At 44.5% G+C, this 26,583-nt stretch overlaps 1 protein-coding gene across 3 annotated transcripts in view; it reads left to right on the top strand.

Annotated features, from left to right (window-relative positions):
• The window catches only part of parvg (parvin, gamma), a 52,636-nt gene extending 33,267 nt beyond the window's left edge, over positions 1 to 19,369 (top strand). For 2 of the 3 annotated variants that reach the window (XM_070900560.1, XM_070900559.1), the window contains exons 12-14: positions 14,918 to 15,019; positions 15,751 to 15,823; positions 18,789 to 19,369. In XM_070900560.1, coding sequence (XP_070756661.1) covers positions 14,918 to 15,019; positions 15,751 to 15,823; positions 18,789 to 18,862 — 249 coding nt within the window. In that variant the 3' untranslated portion in view covers positions 18,863 to 19,369. The remainder of the gene's footprint in view (positions 1 to 14,917; positions 15,020 to 15,750; positions 15,824 to 18,788) is intronic. The other variant, XM_070900561.1, reaches the window with a different exon arrangement.
• The last annotated feature ends 7,214 nt before the right edge of the window (positions 19,370 to 26,583 follow it).

Here is a 26,583-nt window from a genome sequence, read left to right as displayed (position 1 = left end):
AGGAGAGATCATAGAGAGTATTCCCCCTCCCTCCTCCCTCCTCCCTCCTCCCTCCCCCCTCCTCCCTCCCCCCTCCTCCCTCCCCCCCCTCCCCCCCCCCTCCCTCCTCCCTCCCTCCTCCCTCCCCCCTCCCCTCCTCCCCCCTCCCCCTTCCCTCCTCCCCCCTCCCCCCTCCCCTCCTCCCCCCTCCCCCCTCCCCTCCCTCCTCTCCCCTCCTCTTCCCCCCTCCTCTTCCCCCCTCCTCTTCCCCCCCTCCTCTTCCCCCCTCCTCTTCCCCCCCTCCTCTTCCCCCTCCTCTTCCCCCCCTCCTCTTTTCCCCCTCCTCTTTCCCCCCCCTCCTCTTTCTCCCCCCTCCTCTTTCTCCCCCCTCCTCTTTCTCCCCCTCCTCTTTCTCCCCCCCTCCTCTTTCTCCCCCCCTCCTCTTTCTCTCCCCCCTCTCTTTCTCTCCCCCCTCTCTTTCTCCCCCCTCTCTTTCTCCCCCCTCCTCTTTCTCCCCCCTCCTCTTTCTCCCCCCTCCTCTTTCTCCCCCCTCCTCTTTTCTCCCCCCTCCTCTTTTTCTCCCCCCTCCTCTTTCTCTCCCCCCCCTCTCTTTCTCTCCCCCCCTCCTCTTTCTCCTCCCCCCCCTCCTCTTTCTCCTCCCCCCTCCTCTTTCTCCCCCCCCTCGCCTCCCTCACCCCTCCCCTCGCTGTCAGAAACAGACACTGACAGACAAAGACACTGACACAGACAGAGTGAGAGAGAGGCACACTGGGGGGGGGGAGAATCCCATCCCATCCCATCACGCTGTTGGAGTGCTCCTGGTGCTGCAGTCAGTGAGTAGAAATTTTTTTATTGATTGATTTAAAAAAAAAATTTTATTTTTTATTAATTTTTTTTGATTGATTTATTGGTTGATTTGTTGATGTATTTATCATTTATTATTGATGATGGCTATTTATTTGTAAAACTGAAGTGTTTAATGTTTGTAAACTTCCCTTTAAACCCCCCCCCCCCTCCCCCCATTCCCTACGCCTGATTTGTAACCTACGCCTGATTTTCTAAGTGTAGGCAAGGTTTTTCTGAGCGTACAAAAATCTACACTTACTCCATTCTAAGTCAGTTTGGAGTAAGTTTTCACTGCCTAAACTTTCAAAATGGGCGTAAGTGGCCAGACACGCCCCCTTTTGAAAAAAAAATCTGTTCCAAACTGAAACTGTTCTAACTGACTAGAACTGGAGCAATCTAAATGCCGAGAATTGCAATTTCTAAGATACTCCATTCTAAACCAGTTGCTCCAAAAAAACAGGAGCAACTCAGGCCGAAACTTGGCCCCCAAGACACTGCCACTATTCACTTCATACCCAATAAACCAGTTAACAATCCGTAAACAATGCCTGTCCAATCTATGGTAGGGAGGGGAGGGAGGGGGGAGGATGCACTTGCGGTGGGGTAAGGCACTTTGGCTGGGGAGGGATACACTTGGATTGGGGTAAGGCACTTCGGCTGGGGGAGGCATGCACCTGGACTTGGGGTAAGGCACTTTGGCTGGCCCTTGCTGTCTTCTGGGGAGCTCTGTCCTCTGTTGCTTCAGGAAGTCAAAGTGGATCGAGTTACAATTGCAAAGTAAGTGAGACTTTGGGATGGGCAGTTCCAGTTGCACATTCCTGTAAAACTTCAGGGTGTGGCTTATTCCCCAAGGGGACCAATCATAGACAAAGGGTGGAGCATGGTGGCCATTTTTGCAGTACAAATAAGCGCATCCATATTTTTTTTTAAATACCCTGGGCTAGATTGTTCACCCATTCATAGCCAAATATGTGTAAAATCTAAGGTTTTTGCTATAGATCATAATACATTCAATGTAAAAGTAGGTTGCCATTTTGAAGGGGAAGCACACACGGCAGCATATACATTGAACTTCTGCTTTGTGGGATGAGTGTGTCCAGTAAAGACCTGGGCTGTCTATAGAACTGCCTGTTTAGTGACGGAGAGCAATGGGCAGGTCAAGCTCACTGATCCCAAAACTCAGTAATCTTTGTGAATAAAATAACAACTGCACTTCTGAAGATGTAACTTTGCATTGTCAAAATTGTTCCTTAAAGAAGTTTCAACTGATTTTCAAAAGGAACTTATTGAAATTCAGTTTTTCAAGTTGGAAAACCATTTCAGATGTTCTCCATTACAGCTCACCCACAACTCAGTCTATTTATGGTGTATCTTCACTCGACAGGCTGAGCACAACCCAAAAATGGATTTGTCACTTGTTAGTTATGTGGGCAGTTTCAGTCCTTGGGACACTGTTCATTTGCTGGAACGAGCTGGAATATTATTGAGACCATTAAAAAATATGTACTTTTTATATTATCCTGTCACGCCAGATCTGTAAGCCACTATTAAATATTTAATGGTTTTGCAAACAAAAGTTAGGTCTTTTATATTGCAGCAGAGGTTTCTGGACTGTCTGTTGGTTTATAATTAGCTGCAGCTGAGTACAGTGACCAGAGAAGAGGCTTGCAGACATGTCAGAAGGGTTCATTGTGGACAGTATTATTCTGAAGTGGCAACAGAAATAAATTCCAACTGAATGTTTAGGATTATAAAAATGAAAATCTCCTTTTTTTTTTAAACATGTAAACAAAGTAAAAAGAAAGACTTTCATTTATATAGCGCCTTTCATGACCTTGGGACTTTCCAAAGTGTTGTGCAGCTATTGACGTACTTTTGAAGTGCAATCATTGGCTGCCGCTTTTCCTACATTAAAACAATTTGCGCATAGCAAGCTCCCACAAACAGCAATGAGATTGTCGTGTATGTACTTTTGGGATCACTAGCCACTAGATGGAGTCACTATTGGAAGCCATTGGGCTGCACGCACGTGTGTGCAGCCCAAGTATAAAAGGCTAGCCATTTTGTATATTTGGGCCTTAATAAAGCAGAGCCAAGATCATACCTCTTGGAGTTAAACAGTACTCAGTCTAACAGTTATTGCATACACAACATTTGGCGACGAGGCAACAAGAACCTTTGCATGCAAAAATGAGCACAATTGGATTGTTGGAGCGAATTGTGGAAGAAGATTGGGCAGACTTTGTGAGCTGTTTGAGCCAGTTCTTCGTGGCCAACAAAATGGAGGAGGTCGGCGATGCAGATCAGCGCTGGGCGGTGTTCCTCACGGTTTGCGGTCCAAAAATTTATGGTCTGATAAAAAATCTACTCCTGCCTGTAAGTCCAACAAAGAAGACGTATGAAGAATTGGGTACACTGGTACAGGACCACCTTAAGCCAGACGAAGGCATCATCTTCTCAAGATACTGATTTTATACGCACGTTCGCTCAGAGGGCCAGAATGCGGCGGTATTCGTTGCTGACCTGAGACGTCTAGCGGAACCGTGTAAATTTGGGGCTATGTTGGCAGACATGCTGCGGGACTTCTTTGTAAACGGCATCAACCACGAGGTGATCCTGCGTAAACTACTGGCGGTGGAGACCTTGGACTTGGACAGGGCCATCACGATCTCTTAGTCATGCATGACGACGGATAGAAGTCTAAAGCACATATCAGTGACAAATTGAAACTTGGCAAGTACTGTAAATATGATTGATTCAGTGTTAGACAGAGCGGCACATGGCAGGGCCTACCCGACTGCGTACGTGAAACCTGTGGCTGCTCAAAGTCTGGCAGCGGGAATGCATCCGATTTCTCCATGTTGATGTTGTGCAGGAAATCACCGGCACCAGCAGTGCCGATTTAAGCAATATCGTTGCAAAGGCTGTCTGAGAGTGGGGCATCTCCAGCGCAAGTGTCCGCAGATGAGCAAGCGTGCTGTGACACACCATGTGGAGAATGATGGCCAGACTAGCGCGGATCCGGATACGCAATCCGAGATACCAGAGGAGGAAGTGTATGGACTGTACTCGTTCCTAACTAAGAACAAACCGATAATGATCAACGTGAAATTTAATGAGGTGCCGGTATCGATGGAACTGGACACTGGAGCGAGTCAATCGATAATGAGCCAGAGGGCATCCGACAAGCTGTGGGGGATACTAAGGCTGTGAAGTCCAGGCTGAGTCCAGTCAATGCCAAGTTGCGCACGTACACCAAAGAACTCATAACGGTGATTGGCAGTGCCACAATTAAAGTGTCCTATGACGGTGTGGTTCATGAGTTACCGCTATGGATTGTCCCAGGCAATGGCCCAACGCTGTTCAACAGGAACTGGCTTGAAAAAAATCAGATGCGATTGGATCGACATCAAGGCGTTGTCATTGAGAAAGATACATGTGCCGAAGTACGGAGTAAGTTCTCCTCGCTGTTCAAACCAAGCATCGGCAACTTCACGGGAGCCAAGGTGCAGATCCACGTGGACTCTGATGCAAGACCCGTCCATCATAAAGCTCGAGCAATTCTGTATATGATGAGGGAGAAAGTCGAAATCGAACTGGACCGACTCCACTGTGAAAGGATCATATCACCGGTTAAATTTAATGAATAGGCCAGCCCCATTGTTCCTGTGCTGAAAAGTGATGGCACAGTCAGAATCTGTGGAGAGACTACAAGGGTTTTGAAACAGGATCAGTACCCGTTACTGAAGGCTGATGACATGTTTGCAATGGGGGAAGTCATTCACCAAACTGGACTTGACGTTGGCCTATATGACACACAAGCTGGTCGAGACGTCGAAGAGACTGTTTATTTATCACAGGTACCCTTTTGGAATTCGCTCGGCTGCAGCAATATTTCAGAGGAATATGGAGAGTCTACTGAAGTTCCTAGAACCGTCGTGTTCCAAGATGACATCCTGACCACAGGTCGTGACTCCGAGGAACATCTAAACAACCTGTAAGAAGTTCTGCATCATCTGGACAAAGTAGGACATGGACTGAAATGCTCGAAGTGCATCTTCAAGGCACCAGAGGTCGAATTCCTGGGAAGGAAAATTGCTGCTGATGGCATCAGGCCCACGGACTCGAAAACCAAGGCCATCAAAAATGCACCCAAGCTGCAGAATGTGATGGAGCTGTATTCGTTCCTTGGTCTACTCAACTACTTCGGTAACTTCCTACCTAAATTGAGCACCTTATTAGAACCACTGCACATGCTGTTAAGAAAAGGCAACAATTGGGTGTGGGGTGCGTCTCAAGACAGAGCTTTTGAGAAAACCACTAATCTGCTTTGCTCTAACAAGCTGCTGGCATATTATGACCCATGTAAACATTTAGTATTGGCCTGTGATGCTTTGGCATATGGAATTGGTTGCGTACTCCAACAAGCTAATGAGTCAGGTAAACTTCAACCAGTCGCGTATGCTTCAAAAAGTTTGTCTAAAGCGGAAAGAGCCTACAGCATGGTAGAGAAAGAAGCACTGGCCTGTGTGTATGGGGTTAAAAAGATGCATCAGTACCTTCTGGTCTTCGGTTTGAACTGGAGACAGATCACAAGCCGCTCATTTCACTGTTCTCTGAAAACAAAGGTATCAATACCAATGCTTCATCCCACATCCAGAGGTGGGCGCTTACATTATCCGCTTATGATTATGTCATTCGCCATAGACCTGGCACCGAGAATTGTGCCGATTCTTTGAGCCGTTTGCCGTTGCCCACAACCGGCGGACCTATTATTAGTTATGGATGCTTTTGAGAGTGAAGGAACCCCTGTCACGGCTCAACAAGTTAAGACCCTGGACCAGCCAGGACCCGATTTTATCGGTGGTGAAGAGTTGCATCCTCAAAGGTGATTGGTCTGCCATACCCAAGCAAATGTGCGAGGAAACCAAACTTCACATTCGTCGCAAAGGTGAACTGTCTATTCAGTTGGATTGTATACTGTGGGGCAATCGTGTTATGCCCAAGAAAGGGAGAGAGAAATTTGTACGTGAGCTACATAACACACATCCAGGCATTGTAATGTTGAAAGCCATCACCAGGTCTCATGTATGGTGGCCGGGAATCGACTCTGAGCTGGAATCATGTATGCATCAGTGCAACACTTGCATGCAGCTTAGCAAAGCACCAGCGGAATCACCGCTGAGTCTGTGGTCATGGCCGTCCAAACCATGGTCCAGGATCCACATCGACTTTGCAGGTCCCTTTCTGGGGAAGATGATTTTAGTTGTGGTGGATGCATATTCAAAGTGGATAGAGTATATAATCATATCATCCAGCACATCCACAGCTACCATTGAGAATCTCATTGTCATGTTGGCGACACATGGTCTGCCTGACATCGTTGTTAGCGACAACGGATCCCAGTCAGGAGTTCATGAAACTCAATGGTAGCAAACATGTAAGGTCAGCACCGTTCAAACCTGCATCCAATGGGCAAGCAGAACGTGCTGTCCAAATCATAAAGCAGAGTATGAAATGAGTAACCCAAGGGTCACTGCCGACCCGCCTGTCATGCATACTGCTTAGTTACAGGACAAGACCACACGTTTACTGGGGTTTCGCCTGCCAAACTAATGATGAAGAGAGGTCTTAAGATCAAGCTATCTCTTGTACACCCTGACTTGAATAATCATGTTGAACATAGAAGACAAAGTCAGCAAGAGTATCACGATCGCACAGCTGTGTCACGCGATATTTCTGTAAATGATCCTGAATATGTTCTTAATTATGGTCAGGGTCCAAAGTGGATCGCTGCTGCTGTTGTGGCCAAGGAGGGCAACAGAGTATTTTTCAAGCTCAAAAATGGGCAAACATTCAGGAAACATATGGATCAGACAAAGCTGCGGCACACAGACGAAACTGGAACAGTCGGAGGAAGAGACAATTGACGACCAACCAACTTATCCCCAGTCGTCAGAGGATTCAGTGGTCATCAGTGAATTGGAACTTTCAATCACTGACATGTTGAATGAAAATGGACTTTCAATCCCTGACATGGCCATTGCCACTCCCAGCAGGTCAGCCACCAGTCACAACAGACTCTGAACTGTGACGGTCAACCCGGGAGCGTAAAACACCGGACCATCTCAATTTGTAAAATACTGTGTTAATATCTCATTGGGGGGTATTGTCATGTATGTACTTTTGGGATCACTAGCCACTAGATGTGTGTGCAGCCCAAGTATAAAAGGCCAATCATTTTGTATATTAATCACTTTGAGCCTTAATAAAGCAGAGCCCAGGTCATACCTCATGGAGTTAAACAGTACTCAGTCTAACAGTTATTGCCTACACAACAGAGATAATGACCAAATCATTTTTTTTTAATGATGGTGGCAGCATAAATATTAGCCAGGACATTGGGGAGAACTCCCCTGCTCTTCTTTGAAGGGGTAAGCCATTTAGGACTGAAATGAGGAGAAACTTCTTCACAGAGAGTTGTTAACCTGTGGAATTCCCTACCGCAGAGAGTTGTTGATGTCAGTTTATTGGATATATTCACGAGAGAGTTAGATGTGGCCCTTATGTCTAAAGGAATCGAGGGGTATGGAGAGAAAGCAGGAAAAGGGTACTGAGGTGAATGATCAGCCATGATCTTATTGAATGGTGGTGCAGGCTCGAAGGGCTGAATGGCCTACTCCTGCACCTATTTTCTATGTTTCTAAATGGTGCCATAGGATCTTTTACATCCACCTGAGAGGGCAGATTGAGGCCTCAGTTTAACATCTCATCCGAAAGACTTCACGTCCGAAAATGTAGCAGTCCCCCAGTACTGCAGTGAATGATGTGCTCCAGTCCCAAGTGGGACTTGAATCCATAACCTTCTGACTCAAAGGCAACACCACACAGTAAAAATATATAATGTATGGGCTATGGCTTCCATTAAATCTGTTGAGAAGTTTCACTATGAGTTATATGGAAGGCTTCGCTTGTGAAAATCATATTATTACACCACTATCTTCTCTTTGTGAATAGAAGCAGCCTACCTAAACACTGATCCCCTGATGCCTCTGTGGGCAACAGCTCCAACCAGTGTGGAATTGAGCCATACAGTCCAGGCAGGTGCTGAGTCAACTGATTTTATAGCGCTGTGGTCGGAATGCTGCAATAGGCCTCGGTGCCCTGAGTTAGAGTGGGAAAAAGCTAATAGGATTCTACAGTTCAGTGAGTACTTGTGTGTGTATGTTGTGTGAGGACAGCAGCATGCTTGGCTCTGATGCTCCCTTAGTTTAATACCCTGTCAAAAAATCACTGTCCAAGCTCACACGCAACAAGCGGCCAAGTGATTGAATGCCCAAGGGTTGTGACATTGAGCACCTTTAGAATCAGAACCCAGCTTGAATTAGCACCATCAGGTTTGGGAAAAACACACTGAGGAAGATAGAAATTGTGCATCTGGAGCGAGGTGCGGACAGTACTGTGTGATCTGTAACCATTAACTGTGTGGTTACTGCATCCTCCCAGTGTGCAGCTAACCTGCCAGCTGCATCCACACAACAAGCCGCTGATGCTTGGAAGTAAAAAAAAAAAAGTTTTAACATGACAGAATAATGACGTCTGCAAGATCATCAAGTTTACGGAGTGACTAGTTTCAGCAGATAAATATTTTGAATATAGTTTAATTTCTTATTTTACTCTCTCATACATTGTGACTAATACCATGCTTTAGTCAATACCCCCGGGGCCTGATAGTCTGCATCCCAGAGTACTTAAGGAGGTGGCCCTAGAAATAGTGGATGCATTGGTGATCATTTTCCAACAGTCTATCGACTCTGGATCAGTTCCTATGGACTGGAGGATAGCAAATGTAACACCACTTTTTAAAAAAGGAGGGAGAGAGAAAATGGGTAATTATAGACCGGTTAGTCTGACCTCAGTAGTGGGGAAAATGCTGGAGTCAATTATTAAGGATGAAATAGCAGCGTATTTGGAGAGCAGTGACAGGATCGGTCCAAGTCAGCATGGATTTGTGAAAGGGAAATCATGCTTGACTAATCTTCTGGAATTTTTTGAGGATGTAACGAGTAGAATGGACAAGGGAGAACCAGTGGATGTGGTGTATTTGGACTTTCAAAAGGCATTTGACAAGGTCCCACATAAGAGATTGGTGTGTAAAATCAAAGCACATGGTATTGGGGGTCATGTACTGGCGTGGATAGAGAATTGGTTGGCAGACAGGAAGCAGAGAGTCGGGATAAACGGGTCCTTTTTAGAATGGGAGGCAGTGACGAGTGGAGTGCCACAAGGCTCAGTGCTGGGACCTCAGCTCTTTACAATATACATTAATGATTTGGATGAAGGAATTGAGTGTAATATCTCCAAGTTTGCAGATGACAGTAAACTGGGTGGTGGTGTGAGCTGTGAGGAGGATGCTAAGAGGCTGCAGGGTGATTTGGACAGGTTGGGTGAGTGGGCAAATGCATGGCAGATGCAGTATAATGTGGATAAATGTGAAGTTATCCACTTTGGTGGCAGAAACACGAGGGCAGAGTATGATCTGAATGGTGGCAGATTAGGAAAATGGGGAGGTGCAACGAGACCTGGGTGTCATGGTTCATCAGTCATTGAAAGTTGGCATGCAGGTGCAGCAGGCGGTGAAGAAGGCAAATGGCATGTTGGCCTTCATAGCTAGGGGATTTGAGTACAGGAGCAGGGAGGTCTTACTGCAATTGTACAGGGCCTTGGTGAGGCCTCACCTGGAGAATATTGTGTTCAGTTTTGGTGGTCTAATCTGAGGAAGCAATTGAGGGAGTGCAGCGAAGGTTCACCAGACTGATTCCAGGAATGGCTGGACTGACTTATGAGGAGAGACTGGATCAACTGGGCCTTTATACACTGGAGTTTAGAAGGATTAGAGGGGATCTCATAGAAACGTATAAGATTCTGACGGGACTGGACAGGTTAGATGCGGGAAAAATGTTCCCGATGTTGGGGAAGTCCAGAACCAGGGGACACTGTCTTAGAGTAAGGGGTAGGCCATTTAGGACTGAGATGAGGAGGAACTTCTTCACTCAGAGAGTTGTTAACCTGTGGAATTCCCTGCCGCAGAGAGTTGTTGATGCCAGTTCATTGGATATATTCAAGAGGGAGTTAGATATAGCCCTTACGGCTAAAGGGATCAAGGGGTATGGAGAGAAAGCGGGAAAGAGGTACTGAGGTGAATGATCAGCCATGATCATAGAAACATAGAAACATAGAAAATAGGTGCAGGAGTAGGCCATTCGGCCCTTATAGCCTGCACCGCCATTCAATGAGTTCATGGCTGAACATGCAACTTCAGTACCCCATTCCTGCTTTCTCGCCATACCTCTTGATCCCCCGAGTAGTAAGGACTTCATCTAACTCCTTTTTGAATATATTTAGTGAATTGGCCTCAACAACTTTCTGTGGTAGAGAATTCCACAGGTTCACCACTCTCTGGGTGAAGAAGTTCCTCCTCATCTCGGTCATAAATGGCTTACCCCTTATCCTTAGACTGTGTCCCCTGGTTCTGGACTTCCCCAACATTGGGAACATTCTTCCTGCATCTAACCTGTCTAACCCCGTCAGAATTTCAAACGTTTCTATGAGGTCCCCTCTCATTCTTCTGAACTCCAGTGAATACAAGCCCAGTTGATCCAGTCTTTCTTGATATGTCAGTCCCGCCATCCCGGGAATCAGTCTGGTGAACCTTCGCTGCACTCCCTCAATAGCAAGAATGTCCTTCCTCAGGTTAGGAGACCAAAACTGTACACAATACTCCAGGTGTGGCCTCACCAAGGCCCTGTACAACTGTAGCAACACCTCCCTGCCCCTGTACTCAAATCCCCTCGCTATGAAGGCCAACATGCCATTTGCTTTCTTAACCGCCTGCTGTACCTGCATGCCAACCTTCAATGACTGATGTACCATGACACCCAGGTCTCTTTGCACCTCCCCTTTTCCTAATCTGTCACCATTCAGATAATAGTCTGTCTCTCTGTTTTTACCACCAAAGTGGATAACCTCACATTTATCCACATTATACTTCATCTGCCATGCATTTGCCCACTCACTTAACCTATCCAAGTCGCTCTGCAGCCTCACAGCATCCTCCTCGCAGCTCACACTGCCACCCAACTTAGTGTCATCCGCAAATTTGGAGATATTACATTTAATCCCCTCGTCTAAATCATTAATGTGCAGTGTAAACAGCTGGGGCCCCAGCACAGAACCTTGCGGTACCCCACTAGTCACTGCCTGCCATTCTGAAAAGTACCCATTTACTCCTACTCTTTGCTTCCTGTCTGACAACCAGTTCTCAATCCATGTCAGCACACTACCCCCAATCCCATGTGCTTTAACTTTGCACATTAATCTCTTGTGTGGGACCTTGTCGAAAGCCTTCTGAAAGTCCACATATACCACATCAACTGGTTCTCCCTTGTCCACTCTACTAGAAACATCCTCAAAAAATTCCATAAGATTTGTCAAGCATGATTTCCCTTTCACAAATCCATGCTGACTTGGACCTATCATGTCACCTCTTTCCAAATGCACTGCTATGACATCCTTAATAATTGATTCCATCATTTTACCCATTGCCGATGTCAGGCTGACCGGTCTATAATTCCCTGTTATCCCTCTCCCTCCTTTTTTAAAAAGTGGGGTTACATTGGCTACCCTCCACTCCATAGGAACTGATCCAGAGTCAATGGAATGTTGGAAAATGACTGTCAATGCATCCACTATTTCCAAGGCCACCTCCTTAAGTACTCTGGGATGCAGTCCATCAGGCCCTGGGGATTTATCGGCCTTCAATCCCATCAATTTCCCCAACACAATTTCTCGACTAATAAGGATTTCCCTCAGTTCCTCCTCCTTACTAGACCCTCCGGCCCCTTTTATATCCGGAAGGTTGTTTGTGTCCTCCTTAGTGAATACCGAACCAAAGTACTTGTTCAATTGGTCCGCCATTTCTTTGTTCCACGTTATGACTTCCCCTGATTCTGACTGCAGGGGACCTACGTTTGTCTTTACTAACCTTTTTCTCTTTACATATCTGTAGAAACTTTTGCAATCTGTCTTAATGTTCCCTGCAAGCTTCTTCTCGTACTTCATTTTCCCTGCCCTAATCAAACCCTTTGTCCTCCCCTGCTGAGTTCTGAATTTCTCCCAGTCCCCGGGTTCGCTGCTATTTCTGGCCAATTTGTATGCCACTTCCTTGGCTTTATTACTACCCCTGATTTCCCTTGATAGCCACGGTTGAGCCACCTTCCCTTTTTTATTTTTACGCCAGACAGGAATGTACAATTGTTGTAGTTCATCCATGCGGTCTCTAAATGATGTCTGCCATTGCCCATCCACAGTCAACCCCTTAAGTATCATTTGCCAATCTATCCTAGCCAATTCACGCCTCATACCTTCAAAGTTAGCCTTCTTTAAGTTCTGGACCATGGTCTCTGAATTAACTGTTTCATTCTCCATCCTAATGCAGAATTCCACCATATTATGGTCACTCTTCCCCAAGGGGCCTCGCACAACGAGATTGCTAATTAATCCTCTCTCATTACACAACACCCAGTCTAAGATGGCCTCCCCCCTAGTTGGTTCCTCGACATATTGGTCTAAAAAACCATCCCTTATGCACTCCAGGAAATCCTCCTCCACCGTATTGCTTCCAGTTTGGTTAGCCCAATCTATGTGCATATTAAAGTCACCCATTATAACTGCTGCACCTTTATTGTATGCACCCCTAATTTCCTGTTTGATGCCCTCCCCAACATCACTACTACTGTTTGGAGGTCTGTACACAACTCCCACTAACATTTTTTGCCTTTTGGTGTTCTGCAGCTCTACCATATAGATTCCACATCATCCAAGCTAATGTCCTTCCTAACTATTGCCTTAATCTCCTCCTTAACCAGCAATGCTACCCCACCTCCTTTTCCTTTTATTCTCTCCTTCCTGAATGTTGAATACCCCTGGATTTTGAGTTCCCAGCCCTGATCATCCTGGAGCCACGTCTCCATAATCCCAATCACATCATATTTGTTAACATCTATTTGCACAGTTAATTCATCCACCTTATTGCGGATACTCCTTGCATTAAGACACAAAGCCTTCAGGCTTGTTTTTTTAACACCCTTTGTCCTTTTAGAATTTTGCTGTACAATGGCCCTTTTTGTTCTTTGCCTTGGGTTTCTCTGCCCTCCACTTTTCCTCATCTCCTTTCTGTCTTTTGCTTTTGTCTCCTTTTTGTTTCCCTCTGTCTCCCTGCATTGGTTCCCATCCCCCTGCCATATTAGTTTAACTCCTCCCCAACAGCACTAGCAAACACTCCCCCTCGGACATTAGTTCCGGTCCTGCCCAGGTGCAGACCGTCCGGTTTGTACTGGTCCCACCTCCCCCAGAACCGGTTCCAATGCCCCAGGAATTTGAATCCCTCCCTCCTGCACCACTGCTCAAGCCACGTATTCAGCTGCGCAATCCTGTGATTCCTACTCTGACTAGCACATGGCACTGGTAGCAATCCCGAGATTACTACTTTTGAGGTCCTACTTTTTAATTTAGCTCCTTAAATTCATTTTGTAGGACCTCATCCCTTTTTTTACCTATGTCGTTGGTACCAATGTGCACCACGACAACTGGCTGATCTCCCTCCCTTTTTAGAATGTCCTGCACCCGCTCCGAGACATCCTTGACCCTTGCACCAGGGAGGCAACATACCATCCTGGAGTCTCGGTTGCAGCCGCAGAAACGTCTATCTATTCCCCTTTCAATTGAATCCCCTATCACTATCGCTCTCCCACTCTTTTTCCTGCCCTCCTGTGCAGCAGAGCCAGCCACGGTGCCATGAACTTGGCTGCTGCTGCCCTCCCCTGATGAGTCATCCCCCTCAACAGTACCCAAAGCAGTGTATCTGTTTTGCAGGGGGATGACCACAGGGGATCCCTGCACTACCTTCCTTGCACTGCTCTTCCTGTTGGTCTTCCATTCCCTATCTGGCTGTGGACCCTTTCCCTGCGGTACGACCAACTCGCTACATGTGCTACTCACGTCATTCTCAGCATCGTGGATGCTCCAGAGTGAATCCACCCTCAGCTCCAACTCCGCAACGCGGTCCGTCAGGAGCTGGAGGAGGATACACTTCCCGCACACATAGTCGTCAGGAACACTGGTGTCGTCCCTGAGTTCCCACATGGTACAGGAGGAGCATAACACGTGACCGAGCTGTCCTGCCATGACTTAACCATTAGATAGGCAACAACAATGCTAAAGTTTACTCACTGTTATAGAAGAGAAAAAAGAAAAACTACTCACCAATCACCAGCCAATCACTTACCCCCTTGGCTGTGACGTCACCTTTTGATTTCTTTCTACTACTTTTTTGCCTTCTCTCCCCGCTGCAGCTGCACAGGTACGCCTCTCGCTGCCGCTGGGCTTTTATAGGCTCACCAACGCCAGGAACTCCCCCCTCTCGGACTGCCGCCGCCTCTCGCTGCCGCTGAGCCTTTATAGGCCACACCAACGCCAGGAACTCCCACCTCTCGGACTGCTGCCGCTGAGCCTTTATAGGCCTCACCAACGCCAGGAACTCCCGCCTCTCGGACTGCTGCCACCTCTCGCTGCCGCTGGGCCTTTATAGGCCTCACCAACGCCAGGAACTCCCGCCTCTCGGACTGCCGCCGCCTCTCGCTGCCGCTGGGCCTTTATACGCCTCACCAACGCCAGGAACTCCCGCCTCTCGGACTGCCGCCACTGAGCCTTTATAGGCCTCACCAACGCCAGGAACTCCCGCCTCTCGGACTGCCGCCGCCTCTCGCTGCCGCTGAGCCTTTATAGGCCTCATCAACGCCAGGAACTCCCACCTTATTGAATGGTGGTGCAGGCTCGAAGGGCCGAATGGCCTACCCCTGTACCTATTTTCTATGTTTCTATGTTTCTACTGGCAAAAGCCTGTGGAATGCCCAGTACTGCCTGAGAGCATAATTTTGTTGCATCTAAACAATAGTTACATGTTAATTATCTGAAAATAGACCAATTGATCGTCTGTCCTAACTGGATTCTGTCAATTATTATTTTTCACCAGTTTTCCAACGGGGTGATCCTGATTCTGTTAATTGGGCAGCTGGAGGGCTATTTCATTAATCTGAGTGAATATTTTATAAGTCCCTCAGATCAGAAGGAAAAGGTGAGTTTTCTAAAATCCCCCCTCTCATACATGTCTCCTTTTTAGTCTTTTTGCGCTCTCGAACCCTCTGCCACAATGGTTTCGCAGCTCCCCAGGGAAAGAGAAGGAAACAATTTCTTGCAGGTTTGTATGCCGGGTTTCTGATGGGAACCCGAGCAGTGTGGGGCCGATTCACTCGGTAAATTGTCCTCCCAATTGAGCAGAAGCTTTACCCTTCTGCTCAGCGCTTCCTATAAACAGCTATCTTGTGACGAATCATGGGTACAAAGCTGCTTCCCATCACACTGTAGCACAGCTTGCTGACGTGTTGTGTTAGGCTACTCGGGTACCACATGTGTAAACCATGTAAATTAGACGTTATATCGAACTGTAAATTTCTCTATCATAGATCTTTGTTTAATTCAATATGTGACTTCCCCAGCTCATCTGTGCAGTTTGAGGTTTAAGTGATGTGAAGGTTCTAAAATGCCTGTTTGAAGTTGGCAGCCACATTCGCAGCTGATAACTTTATCTGAATCCCTGATCTTCTGCTTCGTTGGGCTTAATTGAATTCAGGGGGGGGAAAAAACCTGTAATTTCTACAAAAAGCCTGGAACAAAATTTAGGATCTAATCTAAATTTTTCTCCTGACTTGATTATTTTTCATGGTCTTGAATGAAATCCTGACATCTTCCCCTCCCCTGCGCGCGCACACACACACACACTATAACATCTGCTCTATTCGATTGCAGCTTCACAATGTCACGTTTGCACTGGAGCTTCTTGAAGCGAGAGGACTGTTGAAGTATCCAGTCAATCCTGAAGGTCAGTGAACATTTAGAAAAATGAGGCCCTTTTCTCACTTTTTAAAACCTGATAGTTCAATATTATTAATATGGTGCAGTAGAGTGGCTGTTGCAATGCTTGCTTTCTTGTTGCGAGTTTGAGATCCTCGACTGTTTGATGTGGAGATTTCACAGCAGCCACGCACACATTGATTTTAGTTCTATCGGAGTTGCTGTCGCGATGAATTTTAGCCTTGCCAGAAACTGGAATCTATTTGAATTGGGCTACTTGGATCGTAACAGCAGAATGTAGTTTTTCCCACTGGAGGCTTAGTTAACATAGATTGGAAACTTTGTTATTGATTGGGGAACTGGAGATATTTGTCTGATTCTTCTTGAAGTTACGTGAATGAAAATGAATCAACTGGAGGAAAGGCTTTATATAGAAGGTATTGGTCCTCAGTAATCCCATTTCAACCATCTATTTTTTAGCACTTATGTACTGTAATGGCAACATCAGGTCTAAATTGGTAATTACAAAGGTTTATTGTAAACTGAATCATAGTGAGGTATCGATCTTACAAACTCCCAACCCAAACTTCCAGTGCTTGTTCAATGCTTTAGTAATTCCCCCTCTTTATTCTAAAGTCCTGTACTTGGTTGATGCCACAAGTCACTGCCGTTCTGAGGAAATGCAATAACTCATTTAAAGGTGATATAACATTAACTAAATGATTCCAGTTGAAGCTTGCAAATAATCCCTTGATTTAAACAATGTATATTTAAAACTGAGCACTGTCCCCAGGAATTAGAAATGACAAGTACATTATTAGAGGAGAAACAGTTGGAACAGATTAGCATTGACACTGGCCATTAACCTGCTTCTTACATCTATGTTCTGTACATGGACTACTGACCAATTGGCTTTATTGTATACCACAGTCTGCAGTGTGCAAGTACAAGGCAGTAACACACCAAGGAGATCAGACAATATTAGATATCTTTGTTGTTAAAACTAATTAACAGTGTTTGTATCAACCAAAATCAAGTTCTGACTTTGCAAACCTGAATAAAGGACAAAACCAGATACATGAACAATTGAGTAATATATGGAACTATTACTTACTTTTCACTGTGCATCAGTGCGCTACTTTGTTAAACTACAGCTAAGAGCAGATTTTTTGCGTGCTTGTAGAAGGCACTAAGGAAGGTACAATTATGGCCTCCATCCCTTTACCTCAAATGGACCAGTCCTGTTTCTATTTCTTAAATGGATTGCTCTGGACTACAGGAATATATGTTCGGCACAAGTGCTGATGTTAGGGTTGCCAACCTACCAGGATTGCCCTGGAATCTCCAGGAATTAAAGACTAATCTCCAGGGGACTGCTGCAAGCAACCCTGGAGAAAAATCATAGCAGCAATAGAAAATAAAGCTGCTTTAAAAAAATCAGGCATTGGGGGAAAAAAGCCTGTTTAACTGATGGTTAAGAATCATCCAATTGGATAACGAAGAGTCAATTCACTTTCCAATTGACTTGGGAAGGTGGCGCGCCAAGGGTGGACGTGTTGGGTGACCAATGGTGCGCCAAGGGTGGATGTGTCAGGCGACCAATGGCGCGCCAAGGGTGGACATGTCGGGCGACCAATGGCAGGAGTGTGGGGACGGGGCAGTTGGAGGTAGACGGTCATGTGATGACACCTCCAGGAATAAGTCCAACTAGAGTTGGCAACACTAGCTGATGTGTGTACTGTCAGGTATGCTGAGTAATCACAAGACAAAGTTTAAGACAAGAGTTGAACACAATAAAGCAGATTAATTGGGGGAAACAATGGAAATGGTATGGCACTGAAAATTGGGAAAATAAAAGTTAAAGGCAATTTCATGGAAGTCAATAAGTGAAAAGGGAAGATTGCATGAAGGAGAGAAGGATTTGTTACTATACTTTCACTTAGTATGTCTGGCTAATGTGGAGCAGCAATGAACAAAGCAAACAGAATGCTGGACTACAATGCTAAATCAATAGTCTACAAGTCACTGTGAAATGGGATAGTGCTCTGGTCAGTCCACACCTAGAGTACGGTGTCTAGTTTTAGCCAGTGAGACACGGGAAATATTCAGGTCAGGAGGTGATACAGAGGAGAGTTGTAAGTTTGGTTCCTTAAAATCTGAGGATATAGCCATGAGGTACGTTGGAGAAGCTGAGGCTCTTTCTCTGGGAATGAAGGCAACTGTACAGAGATCTGGTATTTAGCAGTTAACTCTGGAGCATTGGTTCAAACCATAACATGACAAGGGGGCATTGTTACAAATGGGTGAAAAACAAATTTGGGTCAGATATCAGGAAAGGTTTATTCATGCAACAAATAATCAATACATGGAACAGACCTTCAGGTAGAGTTGGGAAAGTGAAAACTGTAGCGTCGGCTGGATGATTTGATTGGGGGATTGCGATGTTCAAGAAAGCAAGACTTGCATTTATATAGTGCCTTTCACGACCACTGGACCTCCCAAAGTGCTTTACAGCCAATAAAGTACTTTTTCGAGTATAGTCATTGTTGTAATGTAGAAAACGCGGCAGCCAATTTGAGCACAGCAATGTAATAATGACCAGATAACCTGTTCTTGTTATGTTGATTGAGGGATAAATATTGGCCAGGACACCAGGGATAATTCCCCTGCTCTTCTTCAAAATAGTACCATGGAATCTTTTACATCCATCTGCAGATGGGGCCTTGGCTTAACATATCCGAAAGACAGCACCTCCAACAGTGCAGCCTTCCCTCAGCACTGCACTGGAGTGTCAGCCTAGATTTGTCTGCTTAAGTCTCTGGAGTGGGACTTGAACCCACAACGTAATGACTCGGAGGCGAGAGTGCTACCCACTGATCCACTGGCTGATGAGTTTCTTTTTGAGCAAAGCTAAGATCGGCTCAGTGACCACCTTTGTATTTATCTTGTGATTAAATAATAAAACAATACTCTTTTTCCCCTTCTCCCCACAGATATTGTAAATCTGGACAGCAAAGCCACACTCCGAATCTTGCACTGCTTGTTTTCACAGTACAAGGGCAAGTGAAGGAGAGCAGAGCCTTTCCCTGCAGCATGAAGGCCACCTTCAAACATGTTGATTGCAGAGAAGCAAACGAGCAAAGAAAGGGATTAGTTTTATGTTATAGCACACTGTAAACATCGTAGTGGTTTAAAGATTCATGCAATATCTTTTGCATGAAGTGTCTAAATCATTGCCTATTTTATCTTTGCATAATTAGCTGAAATTATCAAGCATGCATATTTTTTTAAGAATAATGAGACTTTATAATTTATATGTGGTTTGTAAATATAAAATAATATTGAGTAAACTCACTTTGTAATAAAAAAAACATGCCCAATGATGACGGAACCTGGTTAATGCAAAGAAATTAAGCTGCGGTCATTAAGAATTGAATAACGTTTTACAACAAAATGTAACTAATTCAGTCCTCCTTTAACATTTGCACTCTGTGTACCAAGCCTGTCAATAAGATTTAACAAATCTCTGTGAATTCTTAGTGCTCCAGCTGAAATAAACTTAACAGTAATGCAAGTCATTGTCCCTTTAAGAACAATACTTCAATGTTGTCCAGCTGAAATATAGCAATTGTACTAACAGTGTGTGAAACTGTTTGGCTTCTATAAACCTATACACAGAAATGTGTCATCAATCATTAAATATAATAGCTCCTACTGAGCTGCTCTGCTGCCTCAATGAGTGAATGTATCGCCTAAAGTGGAACTGGGCCACATTGAACAGGAATGTCCCAAAATTGATTTGTGATCTGTGCTGAGTTAGTTCAGCTAGCACACTAATTGGAGCAATAGAATTAACTAGGGAGGGAAAAATCAGCGGGAGCTTCAGCATCTAATTAATATCTCATGATCAGTGTGCTTGTGGAAATCAGATAAGGACATGATGAGGCTCGGCTATGATGCTCCACACTCAAAATAGTCTGCAGGCACTAATTGTCTAGGCTCACAGACGAAGAAAGAGCACAGGTACCAGTACTCATGACGTTATCTCTCAGCATGAGCCACAGAGGACGAGGGGGAGAAAACCACTATTCCCAATAGTGATGAACAATCAATGTAGTTATTTATTGAAATCTTCCCTTTTTTGCAAGACTTGAAGCAGGGTGATTTTCAATAGGAAACTTCTGTCTGAATATTGGACTATTCAGATTCTTGTTTTTATGAAACTGTTTTTGGCAAAATCTTGTGCTCATTAGAATGAGATAACAATGGTGGAGAGTTGTATAATTTTTTATTTTTCTGCCCCTGCATTGTCAAAATCATGCACTCTTGCATCAAGAACAGCATAATAATCCTCTCCAAAGTGCCATAGTTTCAATTTTAAGAGTCTCCCCACCCCATTGCGCCAGTGTGAATTTTCCAACAGACCACCCTTATGAGACCTTTAGTGAGATTCCTAATTTACTTGAAATATGGATACTTTTGTGCTGTGGACCCATGCCCTCTGCCAACTGAGTTAAGACTGGTCACACTCATATTAAAAGTGGAACCCTTACATCCAGTGGGAGATTTCCATTGCATTAGACTGGGCTCAGTTTGAACTTGGGTTTCGGAGGAAATTACAATGATGTAAGCCATTGTGTCATCCAAACCTAATATTCTATCATTCTATGAAAATGATGTACTGAAAAGGTCTTCATGCAGTTCAATAGTGTTGCAAGAGAAGAGCATTTAGAGCAGCGATTTCTAGCTTGCAAGCCAAACTTCCTGATGACAGACTAATGTTATTTAGAAAGCATGGACTTTGCTCATGTTGGCTTCCGAGGAGGAGTATTGTGCCTTTTTTAACCACCTTTTGAAAACAAACATTCCTCACGAATGCTAACAAATTGAACATTAAACAAAATTTAACAATGAGACAATGGCAAAAGCAGTTTTCATCCTGTGAGTAATACGGTAATTTCCATCTTTATTTCAAAGTATTTTCAATATTTTGAAATAGCTCGAGGTAAAATGGAAGCTTTACTAGAGCCTGGTTATCTGTTCAGTCAGATTGTTTGTTCTATGGATCAGTCAGGACACAGAAACTTTACTTTATGTGCGAATAAATTATATAATTGGCTAAAAAATGAACAGGTATGAGTGAGAGAGCCGGGCAAGATGTGAACACTGGCCTATCAGAATGGAATGTAATATCATTGTGGCATTAATGAAGGAAGATTGATGGGTACGGCTTCAGAGGTTTTTGATCTATTTATGTCTGAAAATGATCCTATAGGATTTCCTGCAAAATTTTAGATAAATGTGTAAAATAGACCTCAGCCTGTGGTATTTCTAGGGTCAGTGTGCTGTTTTATGCTTATCTGAGAGGTCAGGAATGCTAGGTGGGCAGCCTGTGCAATTTCTGGTGTGATCATAGCTTGGTATGATCCTGCGACACACTGCTCCCATTCACAGCAAGGTGTATGTTTCTGAGCACAGGAGGCAAGGGTTGGGTCTTTCAGTTGAAACCCACAGTTTCCTGTGAACATGAAAAAAGAAGTTGGGATGGAGGCTGAACTGTTGAGTGGGCATAAAACTAAAGTGTTGAGAAAAGTTCAAGCTGGAACAGACAGCTTTTAATAAAAGCTGAAGTCTGACACAATTTCTAATTTGGGGCGAGGGAACGGTAAAATGCTGCATATGCTAGAAATCTGAAACAAAGACTGGAAATGCTCAACAGGTCAGACAGCATTGTCGGGAGAACATAAGTCAACGTTTTGGGTTATGAAAACCTTCCTGTGAACTGCTGTTCCTCACAATTTGTAATGACCTTGCGGTTGCTAATTTTGACCATCTGATGGCAGTCTCACCAGCATAATGCCCTAATAAAATCTGAACTGTGAGGCTCTGATTTAATTGCTATAAAGTTAGAAAAGATATAGACTTGAGATAGCTATGCTGCAGAAACATGATCAGATTGTGTGCAGATTTAATTACAGTTCTAGGAGCGAACCTCCATTCCTGCAGCAGTATCTCATGGTCTGATTCTGTGATCTAGCAAGCTCATCATACACTGCAGTGGTGAAAACGTGGCCTCCACCCTCCCTGTAGGTAGGTTGGAGGATGTCGGCCAACGTTCTAAATCTTGCTCCTCTGTGATTTTAACATTAGCTTTAGTTCTCTCATGACTAGGATTTTTCATCTGGCAGCTTGCAGGCATTATATTTTATTCTACAATCACAAGTGTCTGGCTCTAAGCAAGGAATAACAATTTGGGGCATGCAAAACACTTGGTGTTGATTTTGAAGTCTGTTACTGTAATGTATGTATGCCTGGGTTTACCTGCCACCAGGGGGAGTGACCGTCGGAGGTGATTGGGCCACAGACACACACATGCAGCCCTTGTATATAAAGCAAGCCTCCATGTTTAATCCTCACTTTGAGAGCTAATAAAGTAGAGTCAGGTCGCACCTGATTGAGTTCACGATACTAAGCCTATTGAGTTATTGCATACGCAACAGTTACAAAATTCAACAAATAACTTAAGAAATTCATTTGAAATAGTACATCTGGTTTAAAAAGAATGGTTGTGGGGTCTGACACTAAGATCTGGCTGAGCCAAAACTTCCTCTAGCTAATTAGCAAAGCTAACCATTCCCTCCAGCTCCTACCAACATCTATGCACTACTGGACGTGACTCCAGCAACCTCCCCCGCTGTTAGGCTACGAACAGAGCTATGGAACCTTGGTCTACTGCTCTACACCAACAACAATGCAGTTATATAACCTAGTAAAACATCCCAAGGTGCTTTCAACTGTGGCCTAACTTCCACTGAGGATAAGAAGTCACTCGATGCTGAGGGAGGAGAGCAGTGAAAATATCTCGAGGAGGATCTTGGGTAGATCTTCGAGAATGTTTTTTTCAAGGAGAGGAGAGGTGTGCAACTAAGTGAGATGCATGATTCCTTGACCTTGCCTTCTCTATTTCTAATCTCCAGCCCTAGAATCCTCCTGGAGCTCTGCATTTATCCAACTCTGCTCTCTTGAGCATCCTACACTTCTTTTGCCCCACTATTGGAATATAAGCTCTGGAATTCCTTCCCTAACCCTCACCAACACTCCTTAAAAACTACCTTTTTGTCAAAACTTTTAATCATGTGCTAATATCTCCTTTAGCTCGGTGTCAATTTTTGTAGAATTAAGCTCCTTATGAAGCATCTTGGGATGTTTTACTACATTAAAAGTGTTATATAAATTCAAGCTGTTGTATTGAATAAACTATACATTAAACCACCCAGAACACATGAAGTAATTTAACTCCTTATCCAGTCACTCACATGAATTACAGCCAGTGTCATTAGAGCCACCTAACTTTTAGATTGTCAAATTAGAAGCAATTTTGAAGTGTGGAAATTTCATATAAATATATATATCTATTCACAAAATTCTCCATTCAAGTGTTGGGAAGGAGAATACATCCACAGTTGTATCTGATAGAGCAGGCACTGAGACATATCCGAGCACAATTATGTAAGTTCCCACACTTCAAAATTCCTTTTAATTTGACTCGGAATAAAAATGAAGTAGTTTCGATGGTGCTACTGCTGTTAAATATTTGGGGCAATGCACTTTACTGACACTGGCCATCTGATAACTGGAAATAGAGATAAATGACTATGTTGGGCTTCTGGCGGTTCAGTATGTTGTTAAAGGTTATTATATACACATCAAAGTGCAGTGGTCCCAACACCAATCCCTGGGGACACCACTGTATACTACCTTCCAGTCTGAAAAACAACCAATCACCATTACTCTCTGCTTTCTGTCCCTTGCCAATTGTGTGCCCACACTGCCAGTGTCCCTTTAATCCCATGGGCTTTAATTTTGCTAATAAGACTTCAGAGGAATTACCAAGAATGTTAACTCGCATTTGACCCATCCTTGCTCTCCACCCAGAATGAAGTTAGTTGATGCTTGCCTGTTGCCATGATGTGTCCTGTTTGGCTGCTAGTTATTGGTTAGGTTTATCAAGGTACCAATAATGCCAGTTCCCTTCTCCATACAATCTTGCCAGTATTTCCATGATGTTACATTCAGCATTTTCACATGTCACAACAATTTAGCAGATATATTATATTCAGCATTATATTAATGGCCTGGGTATACAGGGCATAATTTCAACATTTGTTAGTGACTCAAAACATGGAAATGTACTAAAGTGAGGAGAATAGTAACAGACTTCAGGAGGTTGTAGACAGACCCATCCCTGTTCGCCACCCAGAATGAAGTTTGTTGATGCTTGCCTGTTGCCATGATGTGCCCTGTTTAGCTGCTAGTTATTGGTTGGGTTTGATTTCTTCTGCTGTCCTGGAGCAGTTAATCAAGGTACCAATAATGCTCTGCTCCCTGAAGTAGCATGCCTCCACGCTGCTTCCGGGCCGCCACATCTCCGCTCCTTTTATGGCCCCGACCTGCTGCTCGAGTGCAGGAGGGCGATGGCAGCAAAGAGTGATGTCATCAAGGTCCAGGTCGGTGATTGGAACGTGGGCAGATACAACAGGAGCGGCGAGAGACTGTGGAGCGACGTGATCGTGGCCCAGGAGAGGTGTGAGTTAGGGGCTCAGAGGCAGCATAGGCCAGCCCACACTGCGATATGTGTGCGCACTAGGTCTGTGCAGCAGAGCAGGTCTCCAGTCGTCTTGGATAACCCTTGCCACTGGACCAAGACCCAGCCCTGTCTAGCTCATGTGGTGGCTGGTGTGCAATGGCCACCACACGTTAAAAAAATCCACGCACAGACACCTTCCACCCTTCAGGATATAGTTCAGGACCTGGAATATTAGGTCTTTCATTGAAACACCTCATCCTTTTTTGGCGTTGAAGCAAGTCATCCTGGTTTCAAGGGACTGCCTATGATGATGATGATTATATATATATATATATGATCATATAAACAGGGTACAGTATTGTAACTGAGGCCTAGTGAAGGTCTTGCACAAGGTGCGGTGAGAGATTGTGGCGGAGGTGCAGCAAATGAAGGTACAGGGCCCAGAAGAGCAGAGGGCCCGGGGCTGCACAGGTCAGCCCACACTACAATATGTTGTGCACTAGGTCCATGCAGCAGAGCAGGTCTCCAGTCATCTTGGTTAACCCTTGCCACTGGATAAAGGCCTAGCTCTCTCGAGTCCGTGTGGTGGCTGATGGGCAACGGTCACCACACGTTTAAAAAATCCACGCACAGGCATCTTCCACCCCCTCAACTGGAGTTCAGGACTGGAATATCGGATCCTTCATTGAAACATCTGCGAACTCATCCCTTTTGGCGTGGAAGCAAGTCATCCTCGTTCGAGGGACTGCCTATGATGATGATGAATGGTGCCTTGTGGAACTGCTGAAGTTACACTCGTAAATAATCCACATTGCTGGGGGAAACCAATGCCAACAAGATAATACCAGGATGGATAATGAATTGCTCTCTAATTTATTCGCCAAAATGACCTAGTTACACAGCTCAAATCCTATTCTAAGGTCTTATGCGATAGGATGTATAATTGCAAGAGAATACTAAATGCTTTCTGCAATGTTAGCCAAGCTTTAAAAATGTATAAGCGAATGTACTAAGCTTATTGTCTGTTATCCATAATTAACATTGAGCTCTATTTAAAACTAGAATCCAATCTCAGCATTCAGCTGATAAACACAAATCACTGGAGCTTCACTTTGATGCTTTGTGATAACGTCTGATCACCTCTGGCAGCTCATTTCCTCTGTCTGAAGTCCTATAGGAATGTTCCAGACTGGTGGTTCAAATTTAACAGAACAGGTCTGATATCAATGACTTGGGTGTGCTTTTTGTTTAGTTTCCACTTTGTTGCTAAAAGGACACTTCCATTTAAAGTGTATCTACCTCACTCTAACACCCTCTCCCAGTGGTCAGAATGCTCTGCACAGAATTGATTTTCAGGTAGAGAATTGCAAAGTTGAGTAATTTTGAGGGTTCCATTTGACTTTATGGAGTTGAGTCCAATAATTGCATCATTTTTATAATTTTATAAATCTGTTAAACTGGTGCCTTATTGTCCTGTGTGTCTAATATATTTGGTGTATTGTGTCAGGTTCTGTATAAATAAGTCACTCACTGAATGTCTTACACTACCAGTACATAGGAAGTGAACCTTATGAAAAATTTGTGAGAAAGATATCCCAGTGTAATCCACGAGAGTACTGTGTAGGCATCTTCCATTGATGGCCATAAATGTAAGTTTTCAGTTGTTTTCCTGCTCTACTGAACATGCTGGGATGGAGTTCCATGAAAGTTAGCAGCCCTCTGCTGTCCCACCTGTTCACCCAACCAACCATTTGTGATGTGTGAGCGCAGCCACTGATTGTCACACCCAATATCCATAATATCCAGAATCACTGGGTAATAGGGGTGCCAAATCTGGTTGAACGTATTCCTGGAGGTTTCATCACATGACCTCCCGCCTCCAACTGCCCTGCCCATCTCCTGCCCCCACCATTCATCGGCCCACATATCTGTCCTCATAGGGCACCATATTCCCGCACCAATTGGAAAGTGAACAGACTCCATCACTTGATTGTATGATTCTTGATTCTCATTCAAATAGCCTTTTTTACCCATCCAAATATTTTATCACTAATAAACAAATGTTTGAAGAAAATGAAAAAAAAACATTAAAAACCTGATGATTTTTCTCCTGGATTTCTTGCAGCAATGTCCTAGAGATTGATCTTTAATTCCTGGAGACGCCAGACTAATCCTGGAGGGTTGGAAAGTGGTCAAGAATT

Source organism: Pristiophorus japonicus, chromosome 15, assembly GCF_044704955.1.
Source record: "Pristiophorus japonicus isolate sPriJap1 chromosome 15, sPriJap1.hap1, whole genome shotgun sequence".
NCBI lineage: Eukaryota > Metazoa > Chordata > Chondrichthyes > Pristiophoridae > Pristiophorus > Pristiophorus japonicus.
The sequence above is the reverse complement of the archived record's forward strand: the minus strand, read 5'-3'. Positions and strand labels throughout refer to the sequence as shown.